The following is an 18802-nucleotide window of genomic DNA, read 5'->3' as shown; positions in this document are numbered from 1 at the left end:
TGAAATGACATCTTTGTACCTCACACTGTGCAGGAAATGAGGAAATTTAATGGAAGAAAATAGTGATGTGGAGAGAGATTGGTTGGAAGTGGCATTGTTTGGTAAGTGGAGCTACTGCACTTGCTTCCATGATGGGTTGGTCAAACAGCTCCAACTATGGTCTTTGTAAGCATCAGCAAAGTTTCATGGTGGTGATGTGATGACAATTGTTTATGTGAGCATCACTAACATCTGTTTGCTAAATGAGGTCTTTGGTTGGAGCTTCCTGATGACACCCTATTTTCCTTTTACTTATTATTTGGATCTTCCTAAGAATGAACAATAGATTGCTATTGTTACTTATTTTAAGATCAAATAATAATAATAATAATAATAATAATAATAATAATCCACAGACATCTACTATTATTGATTCCTCCAATCTGATAGGTTTACAAAGCAAGCAGATCATTGCAGATTGTCCATGCAACTTTGGGCCGATCTAGGGCTGGAAGGTAACCCGCGGAGAGCTCCAACGTCAACCTGCATTGTTGATCCAATGCGATAGGTTTACAGAGCAAGTAGATCACCGACTCGAGTTGCAGACTGGCCATGTAGCTTTTGCCCCCAAAATCTAGGGCTGAGTCGACAGTGCACAAAGAGCTGAACCAGTGCAGGTAATTAAAGTATCGGGACTTGTTGGCATTTTAGCCAACACTTGGCGTGCCCGTTTGTTCTCGCGTAAAGAGACCACTTTTGACTCTGTGGGCGTTCTTGGAACGCTCATCCTCTCGGATAAATCAAACAATTCTTGGTGCCGCCTTTTTGTTTGGTTTGATGGTTATTCTGTGGGCGGGACTCTTACAAGCGGGAGGGGCATCGGAGGGAGGGCAAGTGTGCGGAGGGGCGGAGTCCTTCAAATGCGTCGATTTGCCACGGAGAGAGCGAAAAGGCTGCTCTTTGGTTCGCTCCTCGCCTCGCGGTCTCCGCCTTCTGCTTTCCTCTGTTCTTCACCCCCCGCCGCCGCCGCCATGGATTCCGCTGCTGGTGTTGTCACTGTCGACACGATCAACCCAAAGGTTGGTTATTTCGTCGATTTGATCGGTAAAGATGCCTTCTTGAGTCGATTCGATCACTTCATCCGTCGATTTCGCAGCTAAAATTTGATCGTCGCCCAGTTTTCGTGCTGGTTAGGTAAAGTTGGTTTTGTGTTATGATTTTTCGAGTGAACTGCTTGTTATTGTGGTTCTAAAAGAGTCAGCTTTGACTATTCCCTTAAGTGGATTCTTCTGTTTGATGAGGCCCCCCACCCCCTCCAACACCCACAAGATTCTCCTCCTCTTGTAAGTGGTATGGCAGGACCTCCTTCTTTGGTTGCTTCTGGCTGTTCACTGTATACGCAACAACTGTAGGTGTTTCTTCAGATGTTTGACGCGAGTGCGAAAGTGATCTGTGCTTCCCATTTGGTGGATTTTATTAATCTATTCCTTCTGTTGTTTAAGAAATTTTTGGTTCCACTGCAGTAGCAATAGCAGGTTATTTATTATCTCTCTTTCTTTGGTTTTTGATTGATGTGAGTGCGAACTGCAGCAGCAGTTACAGGTTATTATTATCTTTAGCTATACTCATGTGATAATGCCCACACATTTTGCAATCTCCATGTTAAATTTTGTCTATACATTTTGCTCTCTGGATGGTTATACTTTGCAGTTTGCAACTTTTAATAGGTGGTATGTGTCTCGGTAACATAAATCAAGTCATATATTTCTTTTATTTCAGGTTTTAAAATGTGAGTATGCTGTTCGTGGTGAGATTGTTAGCCATGCGCAGGTACTTCATTTCTCTTTGATGTTCATTCCATATCTTCACTTATTTTTTTCCTAGTCATAAATAAAGATATTGTTGTATGTATTATGCTATCTCATTTCTGTAATCGTATGATGAATTTGGGCGACCAAGCATACAGCTTTTGCCATATCTTCCTTCCGGTTGCTTGATGACATTTCGAAGGCCTCCTGAATGCCTGTTTTGTTTCTACTTTAGCAAACAACTATGCATTCCGATGTCTTGCCATTTAATAATACCTGAGTATATTTTGTCACAATGAAGGTCATTAACTTATACATGACGTTGTATGTGCAACCATCCATCATTTGTTGATTGGAGATTCTTGATGATTACCTTCTAGTTTCTTTAAACTCTCGTATTAGTGGCGTTCTAAATTATATATGCAGAAAGAAATGATACTTGGTTCGGTAGGGTTGTTCACTTTTGCATGTAATGCTACTAGACCTTTATCTGACTAAACATTAAACTTTCCTTGAGCTAGGACCATAACCCGCTTGGTCTTCTAAAAACAAGCTAAGGTGGACAATGGCATTTGAGTTGATTTGTGATATTGGCATATTTGTAGCAAACATGATGCATAATTTTTTTTTGACAAAGTGGCTTAAATTGGTTTCAAAATTTCTCTCTTATGTTGTGGTGGTCAGAACACACTTATACTAGGACAATTTGCTATTATATTCAATTCTAAAGACGAATCTCGACTAGGACATGGTGCAGATGATAATCCGTGAAGTATGTTGATCTGCTGCAATTACATTGCCTAAAGAACTGATGTATCTGTTTCTCGTTCCAATTCCAGCGCTTACAACAGGAGCTGCAAGACAAACCAGGGTCCCATCCCTTCGATGAGGTGCGCATAATTTTCAGTCCCCGTGTTATTCATTTATAAATATTCAGCATGATTTCATCTTAATCTCCAATACATTTGATGCTTTTCTATTTATATTGTTATGGAGTGATTCTTATTCTAATTTTTTGTTTAGTACTTATTAATTTTTTTTCTCTTAATATCGTTGAAATTTCCAAATTGAACTGGCAGATACTGTACTGCAATATTGGGAATCCTCAGTCTCTTGGTCAGCATCCTGTTACCTTTTTCCGTGAGGTGTTTGTACACACAACTGTTTTGACTAATTTAGTTAGCTTTAGTTTGTCCCTGGTACTTAATTTTCCTATTTCAGGTTCTTGCGCTGTGTGACCATCCATCTCTTTTGGACAAAAGTGAAACTCACGCCTTGTTCAGGTATATTTGAACAGTACTTTTGCATGTACTAATATTCAACGAAATCATTCTAAGTCCACTGGAATACAACATTCCCTTTTGGGTGTCATGTGCTGTCAATGCTATGCCAGAACTTTAGTCTTTGGCTATGGCTATTGTATTTTGTCTCTGTTTCCATTGAATATTCTCTGAGATGGAACAAACTTCCCTCTGGAGTCATTATGCCAGAAGTAATGCAGTATTATTTTTTTGCTTTTTTCCAAACAGTTCATTCAATGTGCACAGGAGTCATAAATTAGTGCTTTAATGGTTTGCCTTACGTCAGTCTGCCTATAACAGTTCACACCATGCTATTCTTTGTTCCAAGCAACTTGAGTAGCATCTTGCAGAATTCCCGGTTCTACTAATTTGTAAATACAGGTAACTCTTATTACAATGGTATAACACAATGAAATTTCCAGCTTTATTTATATTGAACTACACAAGTCAGAAAATCTTCTCCTGGATATTTTCGACCATATATCCAAGTCGTGCAACCTGATATGCACATAATTCTGAAGAACTACACGTGTCAGAAAATCTTCTCCTAGAACACTAATTTGCTAAGGTTCTTGTTAGTGTCAACATTATGTATGGTAGTCTGCTTTAAAATACTGGGGCTGATATCTATTACCTACCTCCTATGCATGTTGGAAACTAACTAATTAAGTAAAACTTGCTTTCTGCCTAGGTATGCAACTTACAACTCAGATCATTAGATGTATGCTTTAAGTTAACGTACGGATACATGGGTAAAATATTTACGTAATGCAATATTTACATTACTGCAGTGCTGATGCAATAGCAAGAGCATGGCAGATTTTAGATGTGATTCCTGGTAGGGCTACAGGAGCATATAGCCATAGTCAGGCAAGAACATGCTTTTATTTCTTGCAGAAATATTCTCATCTCTATTCACTGCATGGTCCTAAGAACTATTAATTAGACAGGGTATCAAAGGTTTACGAGATGCAATTGCTGCTGGAATTGCTGATCGGGATGGTTTTCCTGCCAATCCAGATGATATTTTCCTAACAGATGGAGCAAGTCCTGCGGTATTTGCTTGAGCTTTTATCTTTCAGTTGTTTACATGATAAAGATGGGAGGTATTGCTGTTCATGCTGATTACTCTTTTTTTTTCACCTCAGGTGCACATGATGATGCAGTTGTTAATAAGATCTGAGAAAGATGGCATTTTGTGCCCCATTCCTCAGTACCCTTTGTATTCTGCTTCCATTGCCCTTCATGGTGGTTCTCTTGTATGTTCGTTCATATAGTCTTGAATCAGTTGCTATATTTTCTACTATGTTATAATGATAAGAAAAACACATTCCCAAAATTTATCTTCAATAAGCTATATTTTTATGGTTCATAGGCAAATATGGAGTGATGCAAACTCTATAAGATTCCTGTTGATGTTTGTCAGAAAGTTTAATTTGTAATTACTCATATTTTCGAAGCAAGTTATATTTTTGGTAATCTAGTTAAAGTTAGTTAATGATAGAATTGCTATGGTCAGGTTCCGTATTACCTTGATGAATCAACAGGATGGGGATTGGAGATTTCAGAGCTTAAGAAACAACTGGAAGATGCTCGATCCAAGGGGATCACAGTGAGGGCATTAGTCGTGATAAATCCAGGCAATCCCACCGGACAGGTTTGTTTCTCTTCATATTTTGTTATAAACCATGCAACATTACTGGATGCCTTTTGGGCAGCATCTTACTTTTTCCTTTTTCTCATCATGTGAAAGATTTCATATCACATACAACATAGGAAATAAATTTAAAAAAGACTGATTCTAATAACAGTGAAGCTAATAACAGTATGATGCTTTTATCTTTTGGCCAGAGGTCCAAGAAAGTTTCTGTGATTATACCAGCAATGACATGATCAAGGACTCATTGCCCTAAATGCAAATTTTTATCCCCTAATCCGTAACAGCAAACACAAATTTCTCTACTGTCCAAATTATCATTTCTTATCTTTTCTTGAGGCTCTTCATTGGATAATGGTGGACTTTTACTAGGTTATTCTACTGATTGTTTGGACTACTCTTTGTAGTACCATCAGGAAAAGGTTTTTGTTGAGATATCTCTCTTCATTTAGTAGATCTTCTGGTGTTTTCAGGTTCTTGCAGAGGAAAACCAAAGGGAGATAGTCAACTTTTGCAAGAATGAAGGGCTGGTCCTTCTGGCAGACGAGGTGAGTTCAGTGTCGCAGATCATTTTCATTACATGCTTATCATGAATTCTGTTCTTTTCTTATAAAGTTTTGGCAGAATTTTAATAGGTATCAGATGGGATTGTAGAAATAAAATTTTCCTTATTGGAGTGATCCTGGCCACAATGCACCAAAATGTTGCAGGTATATCAAGAAAATATATATGTCGATGATAAGAAATTCAACTCTTTCAAGAAGATCACAAGATCCATGGGATATAGCGATGATGAGATCCCTTTGGTATCATTTCAATCTGTTTCTAAAGGTAAGCACGTATTCTTTTTCCAAGTGAACATTCTTCAGTGTATTTTCTCAAGACTAATTGTCTTTCTCTCTCTTTTGTTTTGTCTGCATCAGGTTACTATGGAGAATGCGGAAAAAGGGGCGGGTACATGGAGGTCACTGGCTTTAATGCCGGAGTGAGAGAACAAATCTACAAGGTGGCATCCGTAAACCTTTGCTCCAACATCTCCGGCCAAATCCTTGCCAGTCTTGTTATGAATCCACCAAGGGTGAGTGTTCTTAGTTTCTCTCCATCTTGTTTATGACAGCTATAAGGTTGCAATCGTACATAATGACTTGGATGATGAGCCTGCAGGTCGGAGACGAATCATATGAATCTTTCAATGCGGAGAAAAATGGGATTCTTTCGTCTCTAGCTAGACGTGCCAAGGTCGTATCATGTTGATCCTTAGTTCTTATCAAACCTGGTTAGAATAGCTTGTTGGTTTCAAGTTTCTGAAGATTATTCTCCGTCTGTGTTAGTACAGGCATTGGAAGATGCATTCAACAACTTAGAGGGCGTGAGCTGCAACAAAGCAGAGGGCGCAATGTATCTCTTTCCTCGCCTGCGCCTACCACAGAAGGCTTTCGCAGCTGCCAAAGCAGTTAATGCAGCACCAGATGCATTCTACGCTCGACGTCTTCTCGACGCCACCGGCATCGTCGTCGTTCCTGGATCCGGCTTTGGGCAGGTGAGCTTGTTTCCAGCTCGGCTCGACTTTAATAGTTGTCGTTTGGGTGTCATTGAGCTTGGTCTTCTTCTCTTTTATAGGTCCCCGGAACATGGCACGTCAGATGCACGATCCTGCCGCAGGAGGACAAAATCCCCGCCATCATATCCCGGCTCAAGGCGTTCCATGAAGCTTTCATGGAAGAGTTCCGTGACTGAAGCCCACACTAGGCTAAAGGTTAACATCGCTAGAACTAAGGACTAAGTAAGAGTATCCCATTCCATGGCTTTCTTGTGCTGCAACAAGGCAGAATAACTAGACATCCTTCTTGTTCTTGGAATGTTTGTGCTTTTCGGTCTCATAAACTAAATAATATGAAATGTTACGGAATTTCTTAGGTAAGATGCAAATGATATCAGAGGACAGGTAAAAATAATTTAGGATTTAGATGAAGAGAAATCAAAGTCCCTAACTATCTTTCTTTCCTATAGGTAGTATCTATCATCACTAGAGCACATAACCATAGACGACAGTTTTTCTAGTTAAAAATGAAGACTCCCGTTGACTCGGTCAACAATTATTGAGCGCAAAAAATGAAAATAATAAACCCGATAAAGAACTTAATCAAGACCGAAATGATACCTCAAAGTAGGCCGAAGAGACCCCAAGTATGAGCATGAAATTTGGCTAAGCAGTGAAATCCTAAAGATAACAAACCATGAGCAGTGAATTAACGTTACTAGTCAAAACATGACTCCTAGCTTCCAGTGTTATGTATAATAGACAAATGCTGCTTAATTGCTTAAGCACGAGAATTTGCTTTGATCTTTCCCGATCAATGTGTTCCAACTCAGAATGGCTGGGCAGTTTAGAAAATAAGAGAGAAGATAAAGTAGAAAAATCGAGTTGAGGTCCGACTAAGTTATCGTTTAAATGCTAAATAGAATTAACAGAGTATTCAAAACATTCATAAGCAAGTGATCGACAACCCCGAGCTCAGAAGGTGTGTATGGATGACAAGCACGGCATTCATAAGCGAGCAATTACAGCTTCAACCTCAGTGGGTGTGTACAGATGATAAGTAGGAGAAACCTTTGCAATGTCAACGTTGTTTGGGGTCACCTGTTCATGCAAATTATCTTTAGTACATAAGAATTATCAAGTAATGAAGGAAAGAGATTAGCCAAAGAAAACACCAAAGATAGGGCACCTTTTCCTCCATGACTTGCTTCAAGATGGAAAGAGCAATAGTTTCAGCTTCTTGAAGGGTTAAGTCCTGCACAAACAGGTTATTCAAACTCAAGACACATAAATTATGTGCTACACTTAGCTAGTAAATGTCTGAAAAATAGTCAACCAAACTAGATATAGATAAATCTGATTTCTGATACCTTGTTGTACTGCTCTTGTAGAGAGCTATCAGCTCCTTCGGATCCTGACCCGATTGCTTTTGCATTACACTGCCAGAATGTACCAGACGGATCTGTGTAGTACCTGCAATTCATGACAAGTTCAAAGCTCTCTCTCCTAATACAGGTCTAATCCTTGTTCAACTGCAACTATTCATAGAAGGCAGGCAAGCAGTTCTTTCTACAAGCATAATCTTCAGAATTTGGACAAAGGAATAGCACTGAATAGAAAAAAAATGCATGTAACACCATCCCACCTAATATAAACTAAATATGAAATTAAATAAATAAAAGGAACTTGTGCAACTAAATAAGCCATATCTTACACCCAAAAACAAATCACGTATGGATTTTTGCAATTTTAATGGAGCATCTGTTCTGAGTTATCCACTTGATTGTTCTTGGAAAATAAAGCATCTCAAACCATAGGAGGTCCAGATTAAAGTCAACTTCTTTCTAGATGGAATCAAATTTAATTCTACCACTATTTGAAAGATTCCTATTTTTGTTAGAAACATCAGCTTACTTACATAACAACTTCGCTTTACGGGTAAATCTATCAAGCTTCTCTGAGCTGATTGGCATCCCTCACCTTGAATAAAGGGTAGATCCCCTAAAGAGACAATATTCCATGCTATATGTAAAACTAATTGCTTGATTTCAGACTTCCAGTTATGAAACTTTCCTTAGTTCAAATACACGTTCTCTGGTTGAATTTCGATGTCGAAAAAAATTTGTGTGGAGTAAAACAGGACATGATCAAATTCCTGGTATCCTTATTCTGTCTATGTTTAACCAAGAAAACACCCTTGGATCAGAATTATTTTGTGGTTGCCATCATTATTGAATGGAAGCCTAAATTTGAGCACCAGCAGGAAATCCACTGCAAAATATCCCATTGTATCTCCCAAAGCGAAAATTTATGAGTAATAGAGCATTTATCATGTTTCCTAAAGATAAAAGAATAAAGAGCCATGCATTTTCTAACATAAATGAAAATGTCAGCTAGTCACTATTAACAGACCAACAGACATAATGAGAAGCCAAAAATGTTAAAGAAATAAATCTATTACTAGATAGAACAAAAATTGTCAGAAAATAACCACACAGGATGGTCTCATTTTCCAAGCATTCATGAAAACTTTCGTTGCAAAACCTTTACAAGTAAAATGAACTTACAAGCTGGGTCCATTCTCATCATGACCAGCAATCAGAAGAGAGACTCCAAAAGGTCGTGACTGCAGAAAAGCTTACTAGTATCAGTTCAAAGTTTGCTGGTTGATATAAAATGACAGAGTATACTATCTACAATATTAAATATACTTTACACAGGTTTGCAGATACATAAAGAACTCTCTAACTAGATATTGACACCTTCAACATCATGTAAGCCTAGACAGGGAACTCCTAGTAATGAATAAAAAGCTAGTTGATAAAGAGGGTGTAGCTGCTATTTCATAAACTAAACAGCTTTAAAAAGCTTATCAAAGTTTAGAATTAATTTATACAGGTTAGCATAACAAGATAGTAGCAACAGTGACATTCATCAATATTTCTAGAAACATATCTATAAGGCCACATATGTAGATAGTAGATACCATTATATTACCACCTCACATGAGGCCTATATAGTTTCAATTGGTTGCATTACTGCATATGCTCACCTACATAAGAACAACATTGCATAATTATTATTGTGTCTGCTATTACTACTATTTAATACTAACAAAGTGATCCATTATAATATAACATTAATTATTATAATTTATCACTTAAACAGCTTTTGAAATGAGTACGAGTAGAATCCCATAAATTCTTAATTTGATCTTAACATATGTTTGTGTGCTGATTGTATAAACTCAGTAGTCAGTAGTATATATTTTTGTCAGTGCTCAATTATGTTTGATTTAGAATGTTTGAAAACAAACCACATATGCAGCTGCATATATATCATCACAGACCCAGATATTTCACCAAATCACATGACACTCCCATACTACCTGCCTGCAGGGAGTTAGCTGACTTTTAAATCTTGCAAGGTGCCATAGCACCTGTAGAAGAAAAGAAACTTGACCAACAAGTGAGTGCACCAGAAGTACTGTACATGATGTACACAATTGCGGACCAAACAAGCAACAGAAAAACATGATTGGAATCTTTGTTAGGCAATAAGGGACAACCAACTATCTTGAATGGGCACCTACAAAGATAGGGAAGGCTAAAATGATCATCAAACACGTGCCAATCCAGTGAATGCCTATGACTTATAAATTGCATAGCACATTGACTGCCCGCATAAGAAGCTGCTTTACAGTACATTGACAGCCATGACAGGTTCTCAATTGGGTTAGCAGGAAAACTTAATTCAAAGGTGATTTCAACTGGTTATGTCAACCCAAGAAGTTTTCACTTGCAGAAACATAGCAGGAATGCCAGGAAAAAAAAAAACATATTGCATCTCCAAATCAAGACTGCTAGGAAATTAATTGGTGGAAAAAGAATTAATGATGCCAACCATGGATTCTTCATCTCCTTCACCAAATCGAAGAGCAAGATCACACAGTGCTTGGGTAGTTGACTCGACCGTCATTGGCTCACCATATGAAAACCTGTGATTCTGGTAATACAAAGTCATTCAATCAGTAACAATAGGTCATATCAGCTGTGCCTTAGATGCCATCAAAAAGGGGGGAAGAAAATGAGACCTGAGTTTCAACACGAGCATGTTCTACAAGAGTCCGTGCATCAGCTATCAATCCACTCATTGCACAACCAATGTGCTCATCAATCTCCATAATCTTCTCAACACTGCTTGGTTCCTTCAAAGTAAAATGGATTAAAAATAAGATACAAAGTCAACGGTAAAAAAATACAAAAGGTCATAAATATAGTAGTTTATAATAAATTCGTTCTTGCTGCTTGAATCTAGGTCCTTGAATTTTTTCAACAAAGAGCGGATCTACTAAAATCAGCCAATGGGCCTCAGTAGTTAATAATTAATTTCCTCACTAAGTTGGATACATCAAATTGGAGTTCTTGCCATTGTTAGGCACTTTTAGTTACTTCCAAGATGACAACTGTCCCGAAATCACAAACTAAAAAAAGCAAGAGCTTGAATAACAGTAGATACAAGACCGAACATTGTGTAAACTGTACATGATCCGAGAGGGCAAAATAGGAAATTAAAAAGTTATACAGATCATGACTCAAGAAACTCAACATCACAACTATTTCTCTTGCCAAGGCTTCAGAAAAGAGCAACTTTAAGCTTTCAATTCATAATAAAATATAGTTGAAGAAATAACTCCTGTCCTGCAAAGAATGAATCGGTTGACTGCCAGCATAAAATAACAAGAAGCAATAAAACACAACCATTAGTGCACAGGTACATGGTTTTCCCTCCCCACCGAGTTCCATTGAGGGAACTAGCACTATTCAAAGTAGGAACCACTGAGTCTCTTTTCAAGTCTTTTCAAATAAAATTTTCTTAGGCAACAAATCACAACCATTAGGGTTCAGATTATTTAATAGTCACATCTCATCTAACGAGCATCTCTGGATGACACCTTAAGCGATTAATTCATTTCTACCTCATTTTTGTACCATTAATTTTTTATGGACAAAATAATTATTATTCCATTTTTGTGATAGTGAAATTAGGAACAAGAGATTGTTTGACTGATCAGATCAATCCGGTCCAATTTGATATATCAAAACTGGACCTAATATTATTTGTTTATAAACATGATTTAGATTTTTTTTCTTCATTATGATCCAAAAAACAACTTGTATCTTGTATACTGAGAGAACAATCCACGTTTTTACCAATATCAGAGCAGAGATATCAAAGTTTTAGTCACCTACTAACTAGATAGTCTAGACAATTAATAAAAAATTGCAAATTCAACTTTACAATCCCAACACATCCATTTTCTTCAGTATCTTGAAAACACCCTTCCCCACCTGCCCTCCCATATGTCTCTCATCTGTAATGTTTGACACGATGACCTCTTTCTTTGCTTTGCCCCAACCTAAAGCCGAATCACCATAAAGAAGGATGTCCCTCCAAGTCAAGAACACAGAAAACCAGAGACTAATCTCTGCATGATATTCACAGTACCCATTTATCTCATCCTTGCGCCTTCAAGGACTAGAACTTCATTTCCCCTCACCCCTTTAATGTCTTCACTTGTGGTTTGATCTAAGCAAGACCAAGTTGCTTTACCAACCAAGAGCCCGTTGACTTACATCACTAACTGAGATCAGGACCTAAAGAGTTATTGTGCTCCTACCGGCAACCTCTAAGGAAAGAAATTCATCAAATAACAAAAAAAAAAAGAAGAAGAAAATTCATGGAAGCAGAGTACCTTAATATTTATAGTTCTAAGAGCACTAATCTTAACAAGACATTCGCATAAGATGCAAGTCAATCTTATTCAACAAGGAAAAGGAACCAAAACCTACACACATTTAAACCCTAGTTACACAAATTAACGGTTAGCAAAGAGAAATTACTGAAGTCCATAGCGGAACACCCGAACGAAAAATGAAGGGTAATCAACGAACCAGCAAGGGCGATGTCACACGCTTCTCCACCGCGAGCACAACGCCTTCCTTCGTCCTCAACCCGATGGCGGTCGAGCCCAACTGCCATCAGAATCAAACTCATTTCATCCCAGGAGCTCTCACCCCCAAGATCCAGGAGCCATCGGCTCCGAGATCCCAAAAGGAACGACAGGAAGAAGGACAAAAGGAAAAGCAGAAGAAGAATTTAGGTCCAACCTTGATGGCCTCGATGGCGTACTCGACCTGGAACAACCTTCCCTCGGGGGAGAAGGTGTTGACTCCTCGATCGTACTCGGTCCTTCGATTCAAAAACCCCGAAAGGGAAAAGAAGGAACAAGCGATCGATCAACTACTAGTGGAAAAAACTGCTCGAAGGACGAGCGAGGGAGAGGAGACTCACCTGGTGAGGAACATCTCAACGGATCTGAGAGGGCCGGGAAGAAACAAGAGTAAGAGCGGGCAGCGACGGCGGACGCTTCGTTGGGTTCTTTGGGTCCGCCGGTGCGACTATAAAAGGCTCGCGACTCGAGCTTCTTGCGATGCAAGGCAGAGGCCGCAGCGAGGAGTTCCACGGGAAATTGATGAATGGCGAGGGCATTTTAGTCAAAGTAAACGTTTAACGAACGTGACTTGCACGTGCTTATTTTGTTCTCATATGAAACAATTTTGTTAGTAGTTCTTTTTGTTAATATATAGTAATTACATAATAATTGATGTCTTTTTTGTTATTATTATTTATGATCATGATATCTAACATTGATCTTTTTTGAGTTCAAAGCCCCTCTCGAAATGAATCATATGTTCGTGGAATTGAGCGAATTTGATATTTACGTTTGTGAGTAGCATTTGATTTAAGCCATTCGTCGAAGTAAGATCGGACTTGGCATAATGTACTGACTAATATAAATATAAATGGAGGATTTAGGAAATATATATTGCTATGTTAAACATTATAAGGGTATTTAAGTTATCTTTTGTAAGAATGGATAGATAAAAAACATCATATAATAACAGGAAAATTCGGTAGAAAAAATGTTATATTTTGTGAAATTTCCAGTTAGTGCCCTCTTTAAAAAAAAAAAGAAAAATCATAAAGAATTCCAAATTCTCGAAATGGCAAAAAATAAACCTCAACACATTTTGTCTTCCTCTTGAAAATTTGCATCACATCCATTGAACCAACACATAAAACGTAGACTGATTTAAAATAAATAAATAAATATTTTATTAGTATATATCAATTTATATTAATAAAAAAATATTATATATAATTATTTTAAATTATTAAAAGTAAACAAAAATATAAATAATAAATTAAAAAAATCTTATTGACTACCAAGTAAAAAATAATATAATAACAATGTTTATATTTTTTAAAAATCAAAGCAAAGCATAAAATTATTAAATATTCAAAATACATTTAAATGTCTATATGACCATTATTTTTTTTTTATTTTTAAGCCTTTAAAGATGGTTTTAAAAATAATTTTTATCCTTAAATGTTAAATTTATCCAAAATATACTGAAAATTAAATTTTAATGGAAAAAATATATATTTTTATTTATCTGCGACCAATTCAAATGTTTGCTAAAATTTTAAGCTTATTTTGACCAGGTTTAGACTCATTTATGTAATTTTTTAAATATTTTTAGAATAATATAATTAGACCTAAATCTTGATGTTTTTGTACCAAGAATTTCAAATATGATTGAAACCTCATGAAAGCATCAAATTTTGCCAAAATATCGAGAAATTTAAATTTTTTAGATGATTCACAAGCTATAAATATCATAAAATTATCATTTAAAATCTCAAAAATAGAAAAAAAAATATATTTTTATCCTAATAGGACCAATTCATAGGTTTGGTGAAATTTTGGGCTTGTTTTGATAAGGTTCAGACCCAATTCAATTATTTTGAATAGCCCAAAAATAATGTAACTAGGTTTAAATCTTGATTATTTTTGGACCAAACTTTCATAATAAAATTTAGATACCCAAATATTACAAAGCATTGTATGGAAGCATCAAATTTTGTCAAAATTTGAATTTTTTTTTTAAAAATAGACTATTCACAAGCTAAAAACATCAGAAAATTTTTTTAATTCAAATCTTAAAAATATAATAAAATTATATTTCTGTCCAGACTAATTCAAAGCATTCTATGAAAGTATAGGGGTAGTTACATTATTTTTGAATAACCAAAAATAATGCAAATTGGTCTAAACTTAGTGTTTTTTTTAGATAAAGCTTTCAAAATAAGTTTCAGACTAATTTATAAGTTTATATGTGACAAAATAATACATGGAAACATCAAATTTTGAAGAAATTAAACAAATTCATAATATTTACAAACTGAAAATATCAAAAATTATTTAATTAGCTGAGAGGAACATGAGGGAGATTTTAAGTGATGTAATGTAATATATTTTAATGAGAAAGGATCGTGAAGGAGATTTTTAGGAGAGGTAGTGTAATATATCTTAATTATGGGGGATTTTAAGAAGAGATGGTATATTATATATAATTAAGATAAATTTATGAGGGAGATCTTTAAGGCGTAGCACCCCTCTATTTATATTCGCATCCATCATCTACTCTTCCTTCATTGGAATTGAAAGCATGACTTAAAACAAAAAAAGAGTAAAAGACTATGTTAGGGTATTACCGTGATAGAGAAAGGTAGGGATTTGAATATTTTGCTTTCATATCTTTTATAGAATAATATATATTATGATATAGGGATCCTCTCCTCTTTTAGTAGATCTCTTGAATATTAATATTCTGAAACCTCTTTGTTAACTAAATCGACACTAAGAGTATTTATAAAAATAGTTGAGTTAGTGTTTAGGTAAAAATGTCGAGTATTTAGAAAAATCGTTTCGATAAAATCATATCGAAAATGTATTTGAACTTAGAGAAAATGTAAAGCGGAGTATATAAGCAATATAAATGAAAAATATAAAAAAAAAGAAGGCACAATAATTTTATAGCGGTTCGGTCATCGTGACCTACGTCCACTCTTGATTCCTCCTCCGTCGAGACCATCAGCATTCATTATCGATCTTCTTTCAATGGACAAAGATTAACTACTCTCTTATAATCTTTTTCTCTCTTTCACAAGTTTAAGAGATAACATTTACAAGCCACTCACCTTTCTCTTATACTAAAATCAATACTTAAAGCCAGAGGAGATGAGTTCTCACAAGATTACAATAATGTTTTTCTCAATTTTTATTCTTGGTTGATGTGTTAACCGAGCAGGGACGAGTGAAGTATTTATAGGCCTCAAATAGATTCAAATTTGAAGACAAAACAGTCTCATTTTAGATTTTTGGGTACTAATGGTACCACCGCTTGTAGACTGAAACTAGGTGATACCACCGCCTAATTTGGGTGATATGATCGCTTGACAAAGTCTGAGAGATTGGGCTCTAGCGGTACCACCACATAGTCTGAGCGGTACCATCACCTAGTCTGGGCGGTACCATCGCCTATATTGTTTGGGAGGCCGAGCCTCAGGCAATGCCACTACCAGCCCTAGCGGTACCACTTGGGCCAACGAATGGTCACTGAATGAGCCTAACAACATGCCCAATTTAACTGTAATTCGAGCCCAGTTGACCCCTAATTGAGTTAGTATGATTGCTCCCTAAACTAACTCAAATTGATACCTAACTATAATATTTAAGGCTAAACAATTACAATGCAAGCAATCTTAGATGTCTGACATGTCAATTGTTCATCCGAATTTAACATGTATAATTTTAAAATATTATAATTCATCATTACTTTATGCATGATACCAAAAATAAATTAACATCACTTTGGGCATAACATACATGATACTAAATCATTCATCATTTCATGTATGATACCAAAATTAATATCATTTTAGGCATAACATACTTGATACTAAAATATTAAAATTTTAACTATTTATTACTTCATACATGATACCAAAATTAATATTATTTTGGGCATGATATTATCCATCATTTCATGATATCAAATATTCATTATTTCTCCCCCTTTATCATCAATAAAAAGAAGAAAGATTCAATAAATATTTGGATCATGTACTTAAGTTTTACATCCGTTTAGGACATGCAAGCTAGCAAATGAAGTTGAACAAAATGTAAAAAATTTTAATAAAGCCAACTTGTGTTTCTAAATCATTGTAATAGAAACACAATAAAACTAATGCGGAAACGAAATAGCGTACCTCCAGCCATTGTCGCCAAGAATTTCTACAGAGGTTTCTTCTTGAACTTTGGTTCTTCTCGGCTCAGAACTCTTGCTTTAGATGGTGTAGGAAAGTCTTTCGCTTCAAAGAGATGATTAAGCCAAGGGACCAAAATCCTCATGTATATATAGATGTTCTCCCATCAAGAACATTTATCATCACCAACTCATAACGTTCAAGAATTAATTCAAATTTGTAACGTTTGGACCATAATGAAGAACTTAATGATATTAAATATTTAATTTAATAATAACGGCTTCATACATAAAGAATAAGAAATTGAAATCATTTAAACCATAATAAATGAAGAAATTCATGATAATGAATTATGAATCTTAATAAGAACGGTTACGTTATTATTAAATAAGATATTTAATAATAACCGTTACATTCTCCCACTTGGTCCATACGTTTATCTTAATAATTTGAATTAATCTTTCTCGAACAACTTTCTTAAGAAATAAATACATGAATCATAACGATAAGTCCTCTAAAAGCGAGTATTATCATCCATGTATCACGATGTATTTAGTTTCTTAATCTTAATATGGCAATATTACTTAATGAATAAACCTTATGTTTATTCTTGGTCCAGTAACAATATATTTTCTCAAAATAATGTGCACATAAATGAGAAAATTTCACAATATATATGAGTTTCAATATCATTACAAAGTGGAACTAAGTCCCATTTTCTTTACATGATCCTTGAATTTTAGAGGTGGCATGCCTTTAGTCAAAGGATCAGCAATCATCAATTCAGTGCTAATGTGCTCAATGACCACTTTCTTTTCTTTTACACGTTCTCTTATGGCTAAATACTTAATGTCGATGTGTTTACTTTGACTTCCACTTTTATTGTTTTTAGCCATAAAGACAGTAGCTGAATTGTCACAGAAAATTCTTAATGGCCTAGAAATAGAATCCATGATTCTAAGCCCAGAAATGAAACTCTTAAGCCATACACCATGTGAAGTAGCCTCAAAGCAGGAGACAAACTCAGCTTCCATGGTAGAAGTAGCAGTCAAGGTCTGCTTAGCGCTTCTCCAAGAAATAGCTCCACCGGCCATCATAAAAATATATCCTGATGTTGATTTACGAGAATCAACACAACCGGCGAAGTCTGAATCTGAGTAACCAATCACGTCCAGATTGTTTGTATGTCTATACATAAGCATGTAATCTTTGGTTCCTTGTAGATACCTCATCACTTTCTTTGCAGCTCTCCAGTGGTCCATACCTGGATTACTCTGATATCGACCTAGCATCCCCACAATAAATGCAATATCAGGTCTAGTACAGACCTGAGCAGACATAAGGCTTCCTACGATAGAAGCATATGGGATGTTTTTCATTGATTCCTTTTCAAAATTGTTCTTTGGGCATTGGTTCAAATTGAACCTATCACCTTTCACAATGGGAGCAACACTTGGTGAATAATCATTCATTCGAAATCTTTCTAAAAGTTTATTAATATAGGTTTCTTGTGATAGACCTAAAATGCCTCGAGGTCTATCTCTATGGATCTTAATGCCAATGACATAAGATGCTTCACCCATATCCTTCATGTCAAAATTTTTAGAAAGAAATTGTTTCACCTCATGCAGCAAATCCTTATCATTGGTTCCAAGCAAAATATCATCTACGTATAAAACAAGGAAACATATTTTACTCCCACTAACCTTCTGGTATATGCATTGATCCATGAGATTTTCAACAAATCCGAATGAAGAAATCACTTCATGAAATTTAAAATACCATTGGCGGGAGGCTTGTTTTAAGCCGTATATAGGCTTCCTAAGCTTGCAAACCAAGTGCTCACCAACACTAGAGGAGAAACCTTCAGGTTGTTTCATATAAACCTCTTCCTCTAGATCTCCATTAAGAAATGATGTTTTCACATCCATTTATTGCAACTCAAGGTCAAAATGAGCAACTAATGCTAAAATAATACGTAGAGAATCTTTCTTAGATACAGGAGAAAATGTCTCCGTATAATCGATTCCCTCTTTTTGAGTAAATCCTTTTGCAACAAGTCTTGCCTTGTATCTCTCAATGTTGCCTAACGAATCTTTCTTAGTTTTAAAGACCCATTTGCAACCAATGGCCTTTGCTTCATTAGGCAACTCTACAAGATCCCAGACTCCATTGCTCATCATGGAATTCATCTCTTCTTTCATAGCATCATGCCACAAATTTGACTTTTTGCAACTCATGGCTTGTGAAAATGTTTCAGGATCATTTTTGGCTCCAATATTATAGTCAGATTCTTGTAGATATACAACATAATCACTAGGAATTGCTGATCTTTTATTTC

The 18802-nt window shown here is 35.9% G+C and overlaps 2 protein-coding genes across 2 annotated transcripts; one reads left to right on the top strand and one right to left on the bottom strand.

Moving 5' to 3' along the window:
• Positions 1–509: 509 nt before the first annotated feature.
• On the top strand, positions 510–6654 carry LOC103970769 (alanine aminotransferase 2). The gene is made up of 15 exons (XM_009384684.2): positions 510–1058; positions 1759–1809; positions 2627–2677; positions 2867–2932; positions 3009–3070; positions 3880–3958; positions 4039–4143; positions 4237–4347; positions 4608–4745; positions 5219–5293; positions 5456–5576; positions 5669–5823; positions 5910–5984; positions 6082–6285; positions 6366–6654. Exons 1-15 carry the CDS (start codon positions 900–902, stop codon positions 6480–6482), a joined length of 1569 nt encoding a protein of 522 aa, XP_009382959.2. The 5' UTR covers positions 510–899; the 3' UTR covers positions 6483–6654.
• A 498-nt stretch (positions 6655–7152) lies between these two features.
• On the bottom strand, positions 7153–12797 carry LOC103970768 (proteasome subunit alpha type-5). The gene is made up of 9 exons (XM_009384683.3): positions 12640–12797; positions 12456–12537; positions 12240–12320; positions 10379–10492; positions 10189–10290; positions 8853–8911; positions 7656–7758; positions 7475–7540; positions 7153–7386 (listed from the first exon to the last, which is right to left on the bottom strand). Exons 1-9 carry the CDS (start codon positions 12651–12653, stop codon positions 7294–7296), a joined length of 714 nt encoding a protein of 237 aa, XP_009382958.2. The 5' UTR covers positions 12654–12797; the 3' UTR covers positions 7153–7293.
• Positions 12798–18802: the final 6005 nt, after the last annotated feature.

Source organism: Musa acuminata, chromosome BXJ3-11, assembly GCF_036884655.1.
Source record: "Musa acuminata AAA Group cultivar baxijiao chromosome BXJ3-11, Cavendish_Baxijiao_AAA, whole genome shotgun sequence".
NCBI lineage: Eukaryota > Viridiplantae > Streptophyta > Magnoliopsida > Zingiberales > Musaceae > Musa > Musa acuminata.
This window is presented reverse-complemented; position numbering and strand designations above follow the sequence as displayed.

Coding starts and splice junctions, on each gene's coding strand:
- LOC103970768 (XM_009384683.3), bottom strand. Junction 7,759..8,852: donor GATGAGAATGGACCCAGCTT/GTAAGTTCATTT, acceptor CATGAATTGCAG/GTACTACACAGATCCGTCTG. Junction 7,387..7,474: donor AGCAAGTCATGGAGGAAAAG/GTGCCCTATCTT, acceptor TTGCATGAACAG/GTGACCCCAAACAACGTTGA.
- LOC103970769 (XM_009384684.2), top strand. CDS start 900: ATGCGTCGATTTGCCACGGAGAGAGCGAAAAGGCTGCTCTTTGGTTCG. Junction 3,071..3,879: donor GAAACTCACGCCTTGTTCAG/GTATATTTGAAC, acceptor ACATTACTGCAG/TGCTGATGCAATAGCAAGAG. Junction 4,144..4,236: donor CAGATGGAGCAAGTCCTGCG/GTATTTGCTTGA, acceptor TTTTCACCTCAG/GTGCACATGATGATGCAGTT.